The sequence below is a fragment of the Ananas comosus genome, linkage group 14, assembly GCF_001540865.1.
Source record: "Ananas comosus cultivar F153 linkage group 14, ASM154086v1, whole genome shotgun sequence".
Lineage (NCBI taxonomy): Eukaryota > Viridiplantae > Streptophyta > Magnoliopsida > Poales > Bromeliaceae > Ananas > Ananas comosus.
In genome coordinates, this window is record NC_033634.1 from 11,603,535 (window position 1) to 11,620,244 (window position 16,710).

At 33.7% G+C, this 16,710-nt stretch overlaps 2 protein-coding genes across 2 annotated transcripts; both read left to right on the forward strand.

The window, feature by feature from the left end:
* LOC109720138 lies at positions 319-3,208 on the forward strand. Its single transcript, XM_020247030.1, has 2 exons — positions 319-799; positions 868-3,208. The coding sequence occupies exons 1-2, from the start codon at positions 765-767 to the stop codon at positions 2,663-2,665; spliced, it is 1,833 nt and encodes a 610-aa protein (XP_020102619.1). The 5' UTR covers positions 319-764; the 3' UTR covers positions 2,666-3,208.
* Positions 2,810-4,446, forward strand: LOC109720367 (protein MAIN-LIKE 1-like). Its single transcript, XM_020247417.1, has 4 exons — positions 2,810-2,941; positions 3,454-3,540; positions 3,626-4,267; positions 4,357-4,446. Exons 1-4 carry the CDS (start codon positions 2,810-2,812, stop codon positions 4,444-4,446), a joined length of 951 nt encoding a protein of 316 aa, XP_020103006.1.

The following is a 16,710-nucleotide window of genomic DNA, read 5'->3' on the forward strand; positions in this document are numbered from 1 at the left end:
CCCCCCCCCTCTTTCACTGATTGGTCTCGGTTTCTTTGTCACAGATCATTCATGCGTTCTTAATTGGCAAAGTAGTCGCGCCGACCGTGCTTGTACAAAGATAATACCATCTTTTTACCCTCTCTTTTGTTATATGTTAGAAATGTGATATGTCTTAAGTTTAATAATTTTTTACATGTTAATATATTACTTTAGAACTCTATATCTGGCGACATTGTTCCTTTCTATATCCATTGGGACGGAAATTTTGTCGAGAACAATAATGTACCACGATATATTGGTGGCCGTAAAGAATTGGTTGCGGTCCGACGCAATATCTCATTTCGGGATTTAGAGATGGAAATATACAATGTTACTAATTATGATCGAGTGGAAGACCGTCTACGCATCACGGTGAAATGTCCAATGGGAGGCGAATGGGAATTTGTTAACGTATCAAATGACAATACACTATCTGGCGTGATGAGTATATTTCCGTTCCATGGATGTATAAAATTATACGTGGAGAAAGATGGGTCGACGGCACACGACCGTCCAAATACCGTTTATCAAACGGAAATGTGTCGTACCCGCAATGATCAAAGGAATTACGTCAATCGCGAACGAGGTCGTACATCAAGGTATAAAGTAATGATCTTTATAAATCTTTTTCGTGATTTCTCAATTAGTTTAGGTGCGCGAAATTAATAACTTTGTCTTGTAAGTGTTTCAGAGAGTTTGGAGTTCCATCTCAGCCAGTTAGTGCAGCATTGCCATCTGCTGTGATGGATCCGTCTCCGTTGGTTGATCAAAATGAGTGGTAGGTGATTGTATGATTTAGTTACGTAAAAAATCAATGTGAATAGTTAATCTTATATATCTCTACAGGTCTACTGTCCCTCCTTATCAAAGTCCACGACCATCATCTTATGTTCACGAATGGACGGATTGGGAAGTCAGAACCACTATCCCTCCTTATCAAAATGAAGGTCCATCATGTAGTGTTCATCAATGGCCGGCTTGGGAAGAAAGAAATACTAGCCCTCCCTATGTAGATGAAGGTCCAGGATCATCTAGTGTTCATGAATGGCCGGCTTGGGAAGTAAGAAATACTAACCCTCCTTATGTAGATGAAGGTCCAGGACCATCTAGTATTCATCAATGGTCGGCTTGGCCAGTAAGAAATACTATCCCTCCTTATCAAAATGAAGATCCATCATGTACTCATCGTGAATGGACCAATCGGGGAGTGACTACAACTGATCTATTGGACGTAAGTAGAAGTGATGAGGAGTATGTTAGTGAAACTGATGAAGAGGATCAAGGGCGAATTGATGCTGATTCTAGTGATGACGAGGAGTCCTTTGTTGCGTGTTCTTTGGATCCTGATCATGACGGTGGCTTGAATGCCCTCGCATGCGCCATTCGAGATGAAGGTGTTGAATGGATTGAAAACTCAAATGCCAACAACGAAGATGTACCGGACCCGGTGGAATTCGTGGAATTTGAAGATCAACGACAACGGTTTGTCCTGGGTAATGAATTAATTAATCAAAGCGTTGTTGATGCATATAGTGAACAAAATATTGATCAGGGTCCTCCAAGTGATGAAGCATGGGCTAATCGGACTTTTTCTGATAAATCATCGCTAGTAAGGGCCTTGGACGCTTGGCACATTGCACATAATGTGCAGCTTAAAGTTGTTAAGTCAAATACAACTAGATATACTGTGCGATGTGTGGTCGATTCTTGCCCTTGGAGATTACATGCCTCTCAACCGAAAGGTAGTTCATTTTTTAAAGTAAAGACTTATAAAGGTCCGCACACTTGTTTGGTTCCAATTCTAAATACAAGACATCGAAACTGCACATCATCTTTCATATGTCAATTTATACTACCTACACTGAAGGCAAGGCTTACAATGAGTCCGATGGAAATTCAAGCTCGAGTTCAGAGCGAGTTACACGTTAGCATATCATATAGCAAGGCTTGGCGGGCACAGAATAAAGCACTACAAATTATATACGGTAGTTGGGAGCAATCATACTGCGACCTTCCTCGATACTTCTCTATGTTGGAATCAACAAATCCAGGAACTATTACAAAGATTGAGTATATTAGTGTGGCGAGCAATACGAGAATGTTTTCACGAGCCTTTTGGGCTTTTGGACCGTCGATTCATGGTTGGGAGTATTGCCGGCCATTACTTAGTATCGATGCTACTCATCTGTATGGGAAATACGGAGGCCACGCATTAATTGCCACAGGTGTCGATGCGAATGGTGGTTTATTTCCGCTAGCTTTCGCAATTTGTGAGGGGGAGAATGGCTCGAGTTGGGAGTGGTTTTTAAGTTGCCTAAGAAGGTATATAACAAGATCTCGAGTTATTACACTAATTTCAGATCGTTTTAAAGGCCTAGCGAACCTCGTTGCACTTGTATTCCCACCATCTGAAGGTCATGCGCATCGATGGTGTTTACGACATATGAAGGCCAATATGAATATTCATTTCAAAGAAAAACACTTACTTAAAATTTTTTATCGAATTGGGAGTGCTTCAGAAGAACGGCAATATTACGCATTAAAGGAAGAATTGAAGGCTATGGATGAAGAAGCTTGGCGTTGGGTTCACAATCTTCATAACGATAGGACATACTGGGCTAAAGCTTTTGATGGTGGTCGATGATTTGGTATTATGACAACTAACCGATCGGAAAGTTTAAATGGGGTGTTGAGGAGAGTTCGCGCCTTACCAATTACAACTTTTGTGATGGCAACATTTCATCAAGTGGTAGAATTCTTTCTAAAACATCGAGGGGAGGGCGCTGCAATGTCTACGCAATTTGTATCGAATGTTGAAAACACCATCAATAGCCGGATGAGAAGTGCTAGAGCATATACAGTTCGACGATTTGCATTTCACATGTTCGACATACTTACTGGGGGTGATGATCAATACCAAGTGATTATCAATGGAAGCAGTTCTACATGTTCATGTTTGTGTTTGCAACTCACAGGAATCCCTTGTTCACACATTTTGTCATGTTGTAGTTCATCACACATGAACATAGATTATTATGGCTTATGTTCTCCTTGGTATACTGTCGCATCATATTGTAAGACTTATGAACCGCAGTTCAACCCCGTACCCGATCGCCGTTATTGGATCGTGTCATATGATTCCCCTATAGTGCCACCACACGGGAGAAGAAAAAAGGGACGACCCAGATTTACGCGTATCCGTAATGTTATGGATGAAGCCAGTGGGAATAGGAAGGGCAAGTGTAGTATGTGTAAACAGTCTGGACATTATAAAAGCACTTGTCCTGAAAATCAGCAAAGAAGAACCGAGAGGCGTCGTCGATAGGTTTTTCTATATGAATATGACACTTAACTTCTTTAATCTTTTATACTTATGCACTAATGTTACATCATGTTGTTTCTAACTCAGTTTTTTTTTTAAGCGAATTTCAGATGGACGATCATGACGAACCGGGACCTATTGATACATCCGTGCTGACTGAGCAGCCACGACATAGATCTACATTGATCAGAGAGGAGGTGAATTTTTTTAAAACATTTCAAATTTATCTAGATCTTCTTTAACTTATGTACTAATTTTGAGCTGGCTTTGACAATCATGCAGAGATATTCTCCTGTTCAATTTACGGAGCATGGCCGTAAATTGAACAGATGGCAGTGCGAGCATCCTGCGGTGTTGGAATTATTGCGACGAGCAGGATTTTATTACGTTTCACGATTGCGTCGCCTACAGCTCGATCAGTCGTTATTGGGAGCATTAGTCGAGAGGTGGCCGCGAGAAACACAGAGTTTCCATTTGCGACATGAAGAGATGAGTATTACATTGATGGACGTCGCAGTTATTACGGGACTCCCCGTCGATGGTAGGGCTGTGACTGGAGGGGGATCCTATCAGTGGGCAGAGCTCTGCGGGTTACTTCTCGGGGTGGTTTCGCAGGATATTAAGGGTGGTGAGATCAAGATAGACTGGTTATATCAGCAGTTCCATGATATCCCCTTAGACGCACCTCCTGCTATTGTTAGAGCTACGGCGAGAGCATATATACTATTTCAGATAGGTTGTAGTCTGTTTCGAAATTCAAGCGGGAATAGGGTGCATTTGAAATGGTTGCCACATCTAGAGGATTTTGACCTTTGTGGTGGGTTGGCATGGGGTGCAGCCGCGCTAGCTCATCTTTATCACGCCCTAGAAAATGCTTGCCTCAGGGGAAAGGTCGAGTATTGTTGTTTTGGGACATTAGTTCAGGTACAATTTGCGACACGGACCCTTACTATACTTCTACTTAAGTCATGGTTATTCTTTCCATTTCTAACAAGAATGTTATTTTTATATAGATATGGGCATTGGATCACCTGCACATAGGCCGCCCTGAGGTAGTAGGACCACAGCCTACGCTTGTCGACATGCCTCTGGGGTGTCGGTAAGTAATTTTTCATTTTAAGTTTTGTATATATTATTTATTCATAACTAATATGATATAAATGAATCAGGTGGAATACCAGGCTGGTTTTTCGGGATAATGTCAGGACTACTGACATTGAGTTTTATCGTGATCAGCTGGATCAGCAGTTAGAGTCTCAGGTAAATAAAAGTTACTCAATCTGTCGAATTTTGTATCCAATTTTAAGTTTTTGGGATTGAAATTTTGTTTTAGTTTGAAAATTTTTTTCACCATAAAAAGAAATTAGTTGTTCGTATGAAAAAAAATTAGTTGTTAATTAAAATAAAACTACAATAGTTACATATATCATGACTTAAGCTTGTATCAAGGTTGTATCAAGGCTTAGCTACAATAGTTACATATATCAGCATTTGGGTTCACAAGCGTGGAGAACTAACTCTGATTATTAATCAAATGATACCCCTCATGACTTAAGCTTTAGTCATATATCAAGCAGCGTAAGTAGTTCATTTACAATGTAGCGCCGAAAAACGAGATCAATATAGTTTAATTTTTCTTCGAAACACGAGTCGCAATATAGTTTAATTTTGATAACTAATCATATTTATTTTTCACAAATAGATTACATGGAGGCCTTATGACGACACTGTTTTAGAGACGCTCCCATCTTTTTGTCTGGCCGGGTTCCACGTTTAGCAATCGAGGACTATCTTAGTCTGCTTCCACATTATTGAGCTCCATCATCCCGATCGTGTGCTGCGACAGTTTGGGCTATTACAGCATATACCTGATGCAGTACTTGTCATACCTCGCATCAATTCACAAGGTAGAGCAGATGAGGATTGGGCGGCATACGACACTTCATACATTCAGCGTTGGAATGGTAGTTTGATAGATATAGTAGAGGTGGCCCCAGAGATAGATCCAGATCCGATACGAGCTACCGCTGTTTATATGCAGTAGTATTGGACGATAACTAGGAGGTGGATCTCTACACCTGTACAGCGGCCACCACTCGCGTATCGGCCACGTGGGCACGTCGAGAGAGTATTGGTATGATTGTAATATATAATATCTTTTTATATTAATTTTTATATATACAAGAAAATTTCGTATAATCTTTTTTTATTGTGCTTTTATTTCAGGTCGATATCGTGCAGAGATCATATTATACGATCAGACATGTCCTGCCCGATATTTCAGGAGGTGGAGTCTTAACTACCCTATCACAGGTCGCCGATCAGATGGAAGCAGTTTTGGAGACTTTACCTACGCTTCCACACTATGTACCTCCAGGACCAGCAGACTATGGTAGAGCATCGACGTCGTCCGGCCATGCACCCGTATATAGTCCACCGAGGCCATCATCACCTATAGAGGAGCCACCAGCACCAGTACCGCAGGATCCAGCTCGAGCAGGTGATATTGTTTATTTTAGGCGTCGACGGCGATCGAGGTCTATCCGTACAGATCAGCCCTCCTTTTCAGCTCCTCCACGGCCAGATCAGCCCTCATTTTCAGCTCCTCCACGGCCGGTTATTGAGGGTGCTGCTATAGAGCATCTAGACAAGTTGGAGATCTTGGAGCCTTTTGATGAGCATGATGTTGGTCGTGGTCGCGGACGTGGTAGGCGACGTGGTCGAGGAGGTCGAGGGAGGAGAACATGATATTATATTTATATATTATTGTATAACTTGCATTTATTTTGTATATTCTGTTTTGATTATTTGGTATTGATTATATTATTGAGATTCTATTGATTGTGATGTTGTAATGTGTATTAATTTTGTGATGTTGTGATGTGTATTACTTTTGTGATGTTGTGATGTGTTGTGATGTGTATTGATAAGTATATTTATTATATTCTTGTATTGAATCTTGTATTGATTTTTGTGCGGCAAAATTTTTGCCGGGGCGGGTAGTTGTATTGGACACGGTGAATGGATCACCGTGTCAAATGCATTTGTATTGGACACGGTGATCCATTCACCGTGTCCAATGCATTTGTATTGGACACGGTGATCCATTCACCGTGTCCTATACAACCCTATACCCTGAAAATGGCTAAGTCTTGTAAATCCTAAACCTTCGAAAATGGCTAAGTCTAAGCCGTATTTGGCCAAATATGGAAGTAAAGGACACGGTGATTAGTTCACCGTGTCTAAACGCGGTGAACAGTTCACCATGTTTAGACACGGTGAACCATTCACCGTGTCTAATGTATTGTCGCAACCCTACCGCGGGTGGGAGTAATACAATGAACACGGTGATTGGTTCACCGTGTCTAAACACGGTGAACGAATCGCCGTGTTCAATTTAACCACCTGGCCCCCGCCCTGCCCGCGTGGCGCTGACGTGGCGCTGGCGTGGCAGGGCCAGGGCTATTTTTGCAAATAATTTTTGGACGGGGCTATTTTCGCAAATAAAATTTGTCAGGGGGCTATTTGCAAAAAAGGCCCAAAGATTTACTATTTTTCAATCCAAAAAAAGAGAAAATAAGATTTACTATTTATCTTAAAAATTGGACGAATTTGAGTGGTCGTTCTCGTCGCAGTAACTTGCAACTTTGAAAGATCTCAATATAAAATTATTTATGAAATCGTAGCATTATATATACTATTTTAGAGTATAATACTTAGTGTTGATAACAAAATAATACAGTTTTTTTATTCGGTAGTATTATACTTTCTCCATCTGCCGCCTTTTAAAAGTTCTTGGAGTCATGTCGGCTCCCTCCTTACCTCTCAGCGACCTTTTGCCCTCGTCTTAGGTGATAAAGAAGACGAAATTCAGGACACCGTCGAAGAGGTTGATGTGCCATGAATCGAAGGGCGCCGCCACCTCTTCCAGCACAGCAGTCGCAGTGACAGCGGTGGCGGAAAAGAAAGATGAGAGGGCAATGGCAAGACCATGGGCTTGGCGGGACATCCAAAGTGGAGCTCAGCACCATAGCGGTGAGATTGCTCACGCTTGAGCTACTCCTACGCCGCAACTTCATTGTTATAGTGGACTTTCTTGCGATTCTTATATTTGTAGACATTCTACCTCTTATGAGGTAGGATGTTGAGCCCCTATCCTTCCATCTCTCCGATCTCATCTTTTACAGACATAAGGTAAAGGGCAACTGATAAAAAAAAAAAAAAAACAATAGAAGGTAAAGAGCAATTTTTTGAAAAAATAAAAGTAAATACAATTCTTAAGAAAATAGAGAAATGGCCCATATAAGACGAAAAGGCAATTTGATTTTATAAGACGAAGAGGTAATTAGAAAAATCAAAATAAATGTAGCTTTTAAAAGAATGAGAAAAAAAGAAAGTAAATACAATAGAAAACAAAGAACAATTTTTTTAAAAAAAGAGTAAATACAATTCTTAATAAAAAAAAAGGAAACGATTCATATAAGAAGAAGCGGCAATAAGAAAAATCAAAATAAATGTAACTCTTAAAAGAATGACAAAAACATCTCAAAGAAGATGAAGAGAGGGAGAGTAAATGGGGCTATGTAGAAAAGAAAGAAAAACATCTTAAAGAAGATGAAAAGAGAGTAGATGGGCCTATGTAAAAGAAAAAAAGAGAAAAAATTTTAAAAAAATATGGTTACGCTACGGCAGCTATATATATTTAGAGATTAATAGATAGGTATAAATAGATATTAAATTTAATTTTTTTATAATTGAATTTTAGTTTGCATAAGTGGCATTTGGTTCGCGTAAAATGAATCGAAAAATTATTTTCGGTATAAAAAATAATTTTTTATTTATTCGGTTTGATGTAAAAATAAAATTTGTTAAAATATTTTTATGGATTTAGGAGAAAATTGAAGTTCTCGTTTTCCGTTGTTTTTCGATGGAAAACGAAAACTTAAGGTGCGTAAAAAATTTTTCATTTTTTTTTTTCACCAGACCAAATAAATGTGATTTTTTTCCAACTAAATAAATATTGATAAAAAAACTATTTTTTTTCTATAAACCAAACACTATAAAACATAACATTTTTCTTCCACCGAAATTATTTTTTACAAAAAATTATTTTTCATATTTTTACGTTGAACGGCCAAACGGACCCTTAACAATTATATAACTTAAGTTATCCCCGCTATTCCACCAAACGGGATCATTTTTTACCGGAATATTTTATTCCGGTCAAAGCTTGCTATTCCCGGTTATCTCGGAATAGCAAGCTTTTTACTATTCCACTATTTTGGTGGAATAGTGCTATTCCTATTCTTAATTTCAAACTTAATTAAAATTATAAAATAAATTAAAACTAAATTATATAAATATAATATATTATATATTATAATACATTATTTTATTATAAAATTATTAATTGTGCTATATTAATACATATTATTTATATTTAAATATTATAATAAATTTTATAATAAATTATATTTAAATATTAAAATAAATTAAAATTTAAAATTTAAATAAATTTAAAATTTAAAATATTATAATAAATTATATTTAAAATTTAAAATTTGTAATCTCAAAATTAAAGTTTATAATTTTAAATTCCACATTTTAAATTTTAAATTTAAATTTTGAAATTTTAAATTTTTGAAATTTTAAATTTGAATTTATTTTTTTTTCAAATTTAAATTTGATCTTAAATTTAAAGTTAGAAATTTAAAATTTAAATTTTGAATTTAAAATTTGAGATTTTAAATTTTAAATTTTAATTTCAAAATTTGAAATTTAAAAGTTAAAATTTTAAATTTTAAAATATAAATATAAAATATAAAAATTTAAATTCTAATATAAATAAAAAAGTGATAATATTATTAATTTTTATTTATAACTACCCACTTTAAATCTTATTCCATCTTACCTCACCAAACGTTATTTTTTTATTCCCAGGAATAACTCAATTTTTATCTAAACGCAAAATTGATCTAATCCCCGCTTATACCTCAATTTATACATGTCTCTGGAATACCCACTTTTTGCTTATCCCCGAACCAAACGATAACTAGAAGTATAACAAAATGAGAACAAAAAATATATATAAAAAACTGCTAGATGTGCACTCTGTAGAGATGAACACTTTACACCCTTGTATTCAATGAATTAAAAGATTCATAAAAAAAGTTAATATAATAGATAAATTACAGTCATTGAAAGTCTAATTCATATATAAATTTTGCACTTATATTTTAGATGTACAAATAATATTGTTCAAAATATAATAAGATTATTGGGTTCAACCAAACCAACACCAGCCCAACGTAGGCTCGGATCGGGTCTATTATAGCCTACACACATAAATAAATAAAAGCAAAAAAAAAAAAAAGTAACAACATTCAAAACTTATCTCAACTATAAATTATTTTGAATTGATTATTAAATCATTCAAAATTTTAGTTTTATTATCCAACATCGCAGTTTATTTGTTTTCAGCTAGTCAACGAAACTTTGATTTTAAAATTTAAGCTAATTATTTACTTTAATAAATTTATACTTACGAAAATTCTATAAAGTATATTAACTAAATTCTTAAAAATAAGCAACGCATATAAATTCTAAAACCGAATTATTATTCATCGATTTAAATCAAACAAATTGAAAATTTAAATAATAAAATTAAAATTTTTAAAAAATTATATAGTCAAATCAAAATAATTCATAATTTTTATATATTCTAAACGTATTTATAAAGATTATACTCATATTTCGCTCTTTCTCTTCGAGAAAGTTTTCTATATTACACTTGCATCACGTTATTAGTAACAAACAAATCATATCTCTTTTCTCGAAAAAAAAAAATATAATAAAAATATTTTTTTTTATTAATAATGACAGATGATTTTTTAAAAAATATTAAAAATATTATATTCATGATATAACTAGTGCATTTTAGATTTTTTTCTCTATCTCTGCTGCTGCGGGATCTTTTCAGGATGCCCCCATCACATCCCTCGGATCCGATCTGGCATTCCCAGATCTTGCTGGATCTAATATATAGTTTAATCCCTTGCAGTCACATCGAAGGATCTTTTTTGCATACATGCTGTGTAACTCCATATAAATTGTAAGTTACCGTTTGCTTCGGATTAAGAAAAAACTAATTATTTCAGACTATAATTAAGTTCAAGGTTAAAATAAAGTTAAAATATATTTATATTTAGTTGGGGGTTGGAGTTAGTTCAGAATAGTAAAAAATAGTGTTTGGTTTGAGTATATGGGATAAAAAAAATAGTAGATTATTATGAATAAAAAATAGTATTTGATTGTGGTTAGGTGGGATTAGCTAATTCGGAATAGCTCATTTGAGGTGGGATTAGCTAACCCCACCCATTTTTTGGGGTGTTTAGAAATAATATGGAGATTAAGGGGTTATTCCACCCCTTAATCCCCAGCCAAACAAAGGCTAAAGAGATGCATCAGGGCTGTTTTCCTTACCGAAGCTTGGTGGTTGATACCGAAAGTTTCAAGTTATCCTAGTAGATTTATATTTCCAGCTAAATTTATTTCTAAATGAAATAAACGAAGCGAGTAGCGTGCTACCTATCTCTCTCAAAAAAAAAGAAGAAGTCTGTTTTCCTTGTTTAAGGATTCTTGTTAAATTAGAGAGACGGTTTAATTACATATAATTATAAGAAAAAACTTCAAATACTATTTCTATGGTTTTATTTTTTTTATTTTAGTACCCTATTATTTAAAGTGCATTAATTTAATATCTTATGGTTTCGCACATTCTCACTTTAGTACCATGTGATTTAAAGTGCATCAATTTAATACTATGTGATTTTATTCTTTTCTTTTCATCGGCTCCTCTGTGAATATTTCGTTAAATTATATACAAAAAAACTTCAGATACCCTACCTTGGTTTATCGAATATTTACTTTAATACCATTTAGTTTTAATTTTATCGTTGCTTTTTTTTTTTCCTCCGTTAATATTTCGTTAACTTATATACAAAAAACTTTAGATATCTTATCTAGATTTATCGAATATTCACTTTAGTACCCTTTAGTTTTAACTTTGTCACTGATTTAACAAAAAAAATATGTAAAATGAATAATAAAAAGAGAAAAATAAAACCATAGGATACTAACTTGATACATTTTAACCACAGAATACTAAAGTGAGAAAGTGCGAAACCACATGAGCTAACTTGATATATTTTAAACCACAAGGTACTAAAGTGATAAAGTGTGAAACCACGGGGGATACTTGAAGTTTACCCTAATTATAAATACAATATAAATATAATTATAGATACATATAATTAAAAATATGTAATTATAATTATATGTATTTTAGCTGCGTGCGGTTTAAAGCATTATATTTATTTATACACAATTTGTTTAGCTACGTACGATTGTGAAGTCCATTTATAAACGGCCAATTTGCATAAAAAAATTTCATTAATTTTGAGCTTTTGTAAAATAATCTGTCTTTTTAAATTTTGCAGATTCGAACCGAATTTTCAGAAAACTAACTAAAATATCATTATTTTCTTTTCTCTCTCGTGGAAGCAGAAGGGGAGGCTGAGGTGGCTCGCCCCGCCTTTGTTCCGCGCTCCCTCACCCTCGCCCTCGCCAGCCTGATGGAAAAGGTGATTGACATCGAGGTCAGCCACCGAGTGGGCCGCCTCCGCCTCCGCTTCCGCTTCCACCGCCCTCTTTGGAGAGAGAAAAAGAAGGAGAGAGAAAAAAAAAAAGGAGAGAAAAGAGAATTAGGTATTTTGATCAGTTTTCTGAAAATTTGGTTCGAATCTGCAAAATCCAAAAAGGCGGCCTACTTTTACAAAAATTGAAAATTAATAGATTTTTTATGCAAATTGGCCTTTGTAAAATTAATTATTCTATATATGGAAGGTAAGATTAGTCCATACACAGGAAAAAAAAAAGTTAAAAATTACTTTTATTTTAATTTTTGTTATTGTTTGCCTAAAAATATTTTAAAATAATAATAAAAAATATAGTGTAAGTGCTCTTGTCTAATAATAATATAAAATGTTTAGAAAATATTACTTAGGATTAAATTGGTCTCCTCAGCATATATTTCGACTTCACAAATTGTTGATCTTTGCTGGTGTTTATTCAAAAAAAAAAAAAGAAGAAAATTTTCAATCTAAGCACAACAATACGTTTCCACCAAGAAATAAAAAAATAAAAAACTGAAGATTAAAGACCGATGATATCACCCATTACGTACATTATAATAATTATAAAAATGAGAATCATTTTTATTTAAAATCTTTTTTTTTTTCTGCATGTTAGTTGGAGATTTTTCTTATTCTGTAAATTTCAAGTGTTATATATCTCATCTTTCAAGCTGAATTAGCTATTTTTTAAAACTTAATATATATATATACACGATATTACGATGTGAGTAATAATAAAAAGAAGATAAAAGATGAAGACCAATGATATATGTCACACCTTACGTTGGCTTCAAAGACAAAGTCACAAATGTTGATAGAGCTCTCTCTAAAATAAATAAAATAATTAAAAAGAGACCTCTTCGATCGCCCAAACTCACGTCCTCTCCAAAAATCAAAATTGGAACGCCAAGTCGCCTACACGCCCAAGCAGCATTAATAATTCCAAGGATTTTGAAATTTGCTGATCCTTTTCTGATTTTTAGTAAATAATAATAATAATAATAATAATAATAAAACTAGTCAAAAATAATATATATATATATAGAGAAAGAGAGAGAGAGCTAGATTGGTGTACTATCGGTAGCACGAAAGCCTCCGTGCTACCAAGTTATTTTCGATGATGCGGCTTCCAAATCGACGATTGGCTCTGTTAGACTTGATCTACACAATTAAAAGTATTTGGAAACTAAATTTCATAAGTTTTCGGTATTATTTACCTATCAAACACGCAAGTAGTCTAAAAATGAACGTCTGAAAATAAAAATCTCATAAAAAATGATGGTAAAAAATTTGAATTTAAAATCAGAGGTACTGATCTTACTCTAAATAGTGAAAAGAATTTTCTATAAAAATTTCATCAGATTTGGATTGTTTTACACCGTTAAATTCACAAACTCATCACATCTACCATTAAAATTGTCAATTTTTGAGATATTTTTGATCACTAGCCAAATGATGTTGAAAAATTATGAAATTTAGTTTCCAAATACTTTCAATAGTGTAGATCAAGTCTATCGGAGCTGATCGTCGATTTGAAAGCCGCATTATTGAAAACAACTTGGTAGCACGGGGGGCCTCCGTGCTACCGATAGTATACCGGCTTAGCTCTCTCTCTCTCTCTCTCTCTCTCTCTCTCTCTCTCTCTCTCTCTCTCTCTCTCTCTCTNACCACAAGGTACTAAAGTGATAAAGTGTGAAACCACGGGGGATACTTGAAGTTTACCCTAATTATAAATACAATATAAATATAATTATAGATACATATAATTAAAAATATGTAATTATAATTATATGTATTTTAGCTGAGTGCGGTTTAAAGCATTATATTTATTTATACACAATTTGTTTAGCTACGTACGATTGTGAAGTCCATTTATAAACGGCCAATTTGCATAAAAAAATTCATTAATTTTGAGTTTTTGTAAAAATAATTTGTTTTTTTGAATTTTGCAGATTCGAATCGAATTTTCAGAAAACTAACTAAAATATCCTTATTTTCTTTTCTCTCTCGTGGAAGCAGAAGGGGAGGCTGAGGTGGCTCGCCCCGCCTTTGTTCCGCGCTCCCTCACCCTTGCCCTCGCCAGCCTGATGGAAAAGGTGATTGACATCGAGGTCAGCCACCGAGTGGGCCGCCTCCGCCTCCGCTTCCGCTTCCACCGCCCTCTTTGGAGAGAGAAAAAGAAGGAGAGAAAAAAAAAAAAGGAGAGAAAAGAGAATTAGGTATTTTGATCAGTTTTCTGAAAATTTGGTTCGAATCTGCAAAATCCAAAAAGACGGCCTACTTTTACAAAAATTGAAAATTAATAGATTTTTTATGCAAATTGGCCTTTATAAAATTAATTATTCTATATATGGAAGGTAAGATTAGTCCATACACAGGAAAAAAAAAAAGTTAAAAATTACTTTTATTTTAATTTTTGTTATTGTTTGCCTAAAAATATTTTAAAATAATAATAAAAAATATAGTGTAAGTGCTCTTGTCTAATAATAATATAAAATGTTTAGAAAATATTACTTAGGATTAAATTGGTCGACTTCACAAATTGTTGATCTTTGCTGGTGTTTATTCAAAAAAAAACAAAAAAAAGAAGAAAATTTTCAATCTAAGCACAACAATACGTTTCCACCAAGAAATAAAAAAATAAAAAACTGAAGATTAAAGACCGATGATATCACCCATTACGTACGTTATAATAATTATAAAAATGAGAATCATTTTTATTTAAAATCTTTATTTAGTTGGAGATTTTTCGTATACTGTAAATTTCAAGTGTTATATATCTCATCTTTCAAGTTGAATTAGCTATTTTTTAAAACTTAATATATACACGATATTACGATGTGAGTAATAATAAAAAGAAGATAAAAGATGAAGACCAATGATATATGTCACCCCTTACGTTGGATTCAAAGACAAAGTCACAAATGTAGATGGAGCTCTCTCTAAAATAAATAAAATAATTAAAAAGAGACCTCTTCGATCGCCCAAACTCACGTCCTCTCCAAAAATCAAAATTGGAACGCCAAGTCGCCAACACGCCCAAGCAGCATTAATAATTCCAAGGATTTTGAAATTTGCTGATCCTTTTCTGATTTTTAGTAAATAATAATAATAAAACTTGTCAAAAATAATATCTCTCTATATATATATATAGAGAGAGAGAGAGCTAGGTTGGTGTACTATCGGTAGCACGGAGACCTCCGTGCGATCAAGTTATTTTCGATGATGCGGCTTTCAAATTGACGATTGGCTCCGTTAGACTTGATCTATATTATTAAAAGTATTTGGAAACTAAATTTCATAATTTTTCGGTATTATTTACCTATCAAACGCGCGAATAGTCTAAAAATGAACGGCTGAAAATAAAAATCTCATAAAAAATGATGATAAAAGACTTGAATTTAAAATCAGAGGTACTGATCTTACTCTAAATAGTGAAAAAAATTTTCTATAAAAATTTCATCAGATTTGGATTGTTTTACACTGTTAAATTCACATACTCATCACATCTACCATTAAAATTGTCAATTTTGAGACATTTTGATCACTAGCCAAATGATGTTGAAAAATTATAAAATTTAGTTTCCAAACACTTTTAATTGTGTAGATCAAGTCTAACGGAGCCGAACGTCGATTTGAAAGCCGCATTATTAAAAATAACTTGGTAGTACGATGGCCTCTAGGTAACGGTGTACTGATCTTACTATAAATAGTGAAAAGAATTTCTATAAAAATTTCATCAGATTTGGATTATTTTATACCGTTAAATTCACAAACGTATCACATCTATCATTAAAATTATCAATTTTGAGACCTTTTAATCACTAGTCAAATGATGTCGAAAAATTATGAAATTTAGTTTTCAAATACTTTCNAATCTGAAACGTAACCTAAAAATCTATCCATAAATTAATCATTTAGTTCTAAACAAAATAAGGCTATAAGCCTATGGTACATCTCACACAAATATATATAACTATATATATATATATATATATATATATATATATGAACTACGTTACTATACTATTAATAGTGTTAAACGCTTGGTGCTGCTAGGTTTTCGATCTTTTGATAAAGGAATATGCGATTAAAATGATAGTGATTCTCTAGAATAAAATAGGTGAATAATATAATTTAAGAGATAAAAATGATCAAAAAAATAAATCTATCGACAAAAGATTCGATAGTATGATAGCAGGACTCGTGTATATGCATTAAAAAGAAATATATAAAACTAAAAATTAGGGTCGTGCTACCAGTCCAACTGCTGCTGCAGTAGTCAGTTCAAATGCATCAAACCAGTTTTTTTTTTTTTTTTAATAGACCAAGTAATTAATGTTCTTTGGATTTTATTCCGTAATAGAAATAGAAATAAAAAGTATTAATTTTACTTAAAAATAAATTATATAGTAATATTTTATAAATTATACAATTCAAAAGTTGAAACTATGCTGCTTATGATACCGTCATGTATCACGTAAGTTGGTTTATAAAATATTATAAAATTTGTTTTTAGTGCAGCATTATATTATATATATATATATCCAACGGCCGAAAACTCAATAATACTAAGGACTTGATACTGTTGATAGTATAGCAGCATATATATATATATATATATATATATATAGAGAGAGAGAGAGAGAGAGAGAGAGAGAGAGAGAGAGAGAG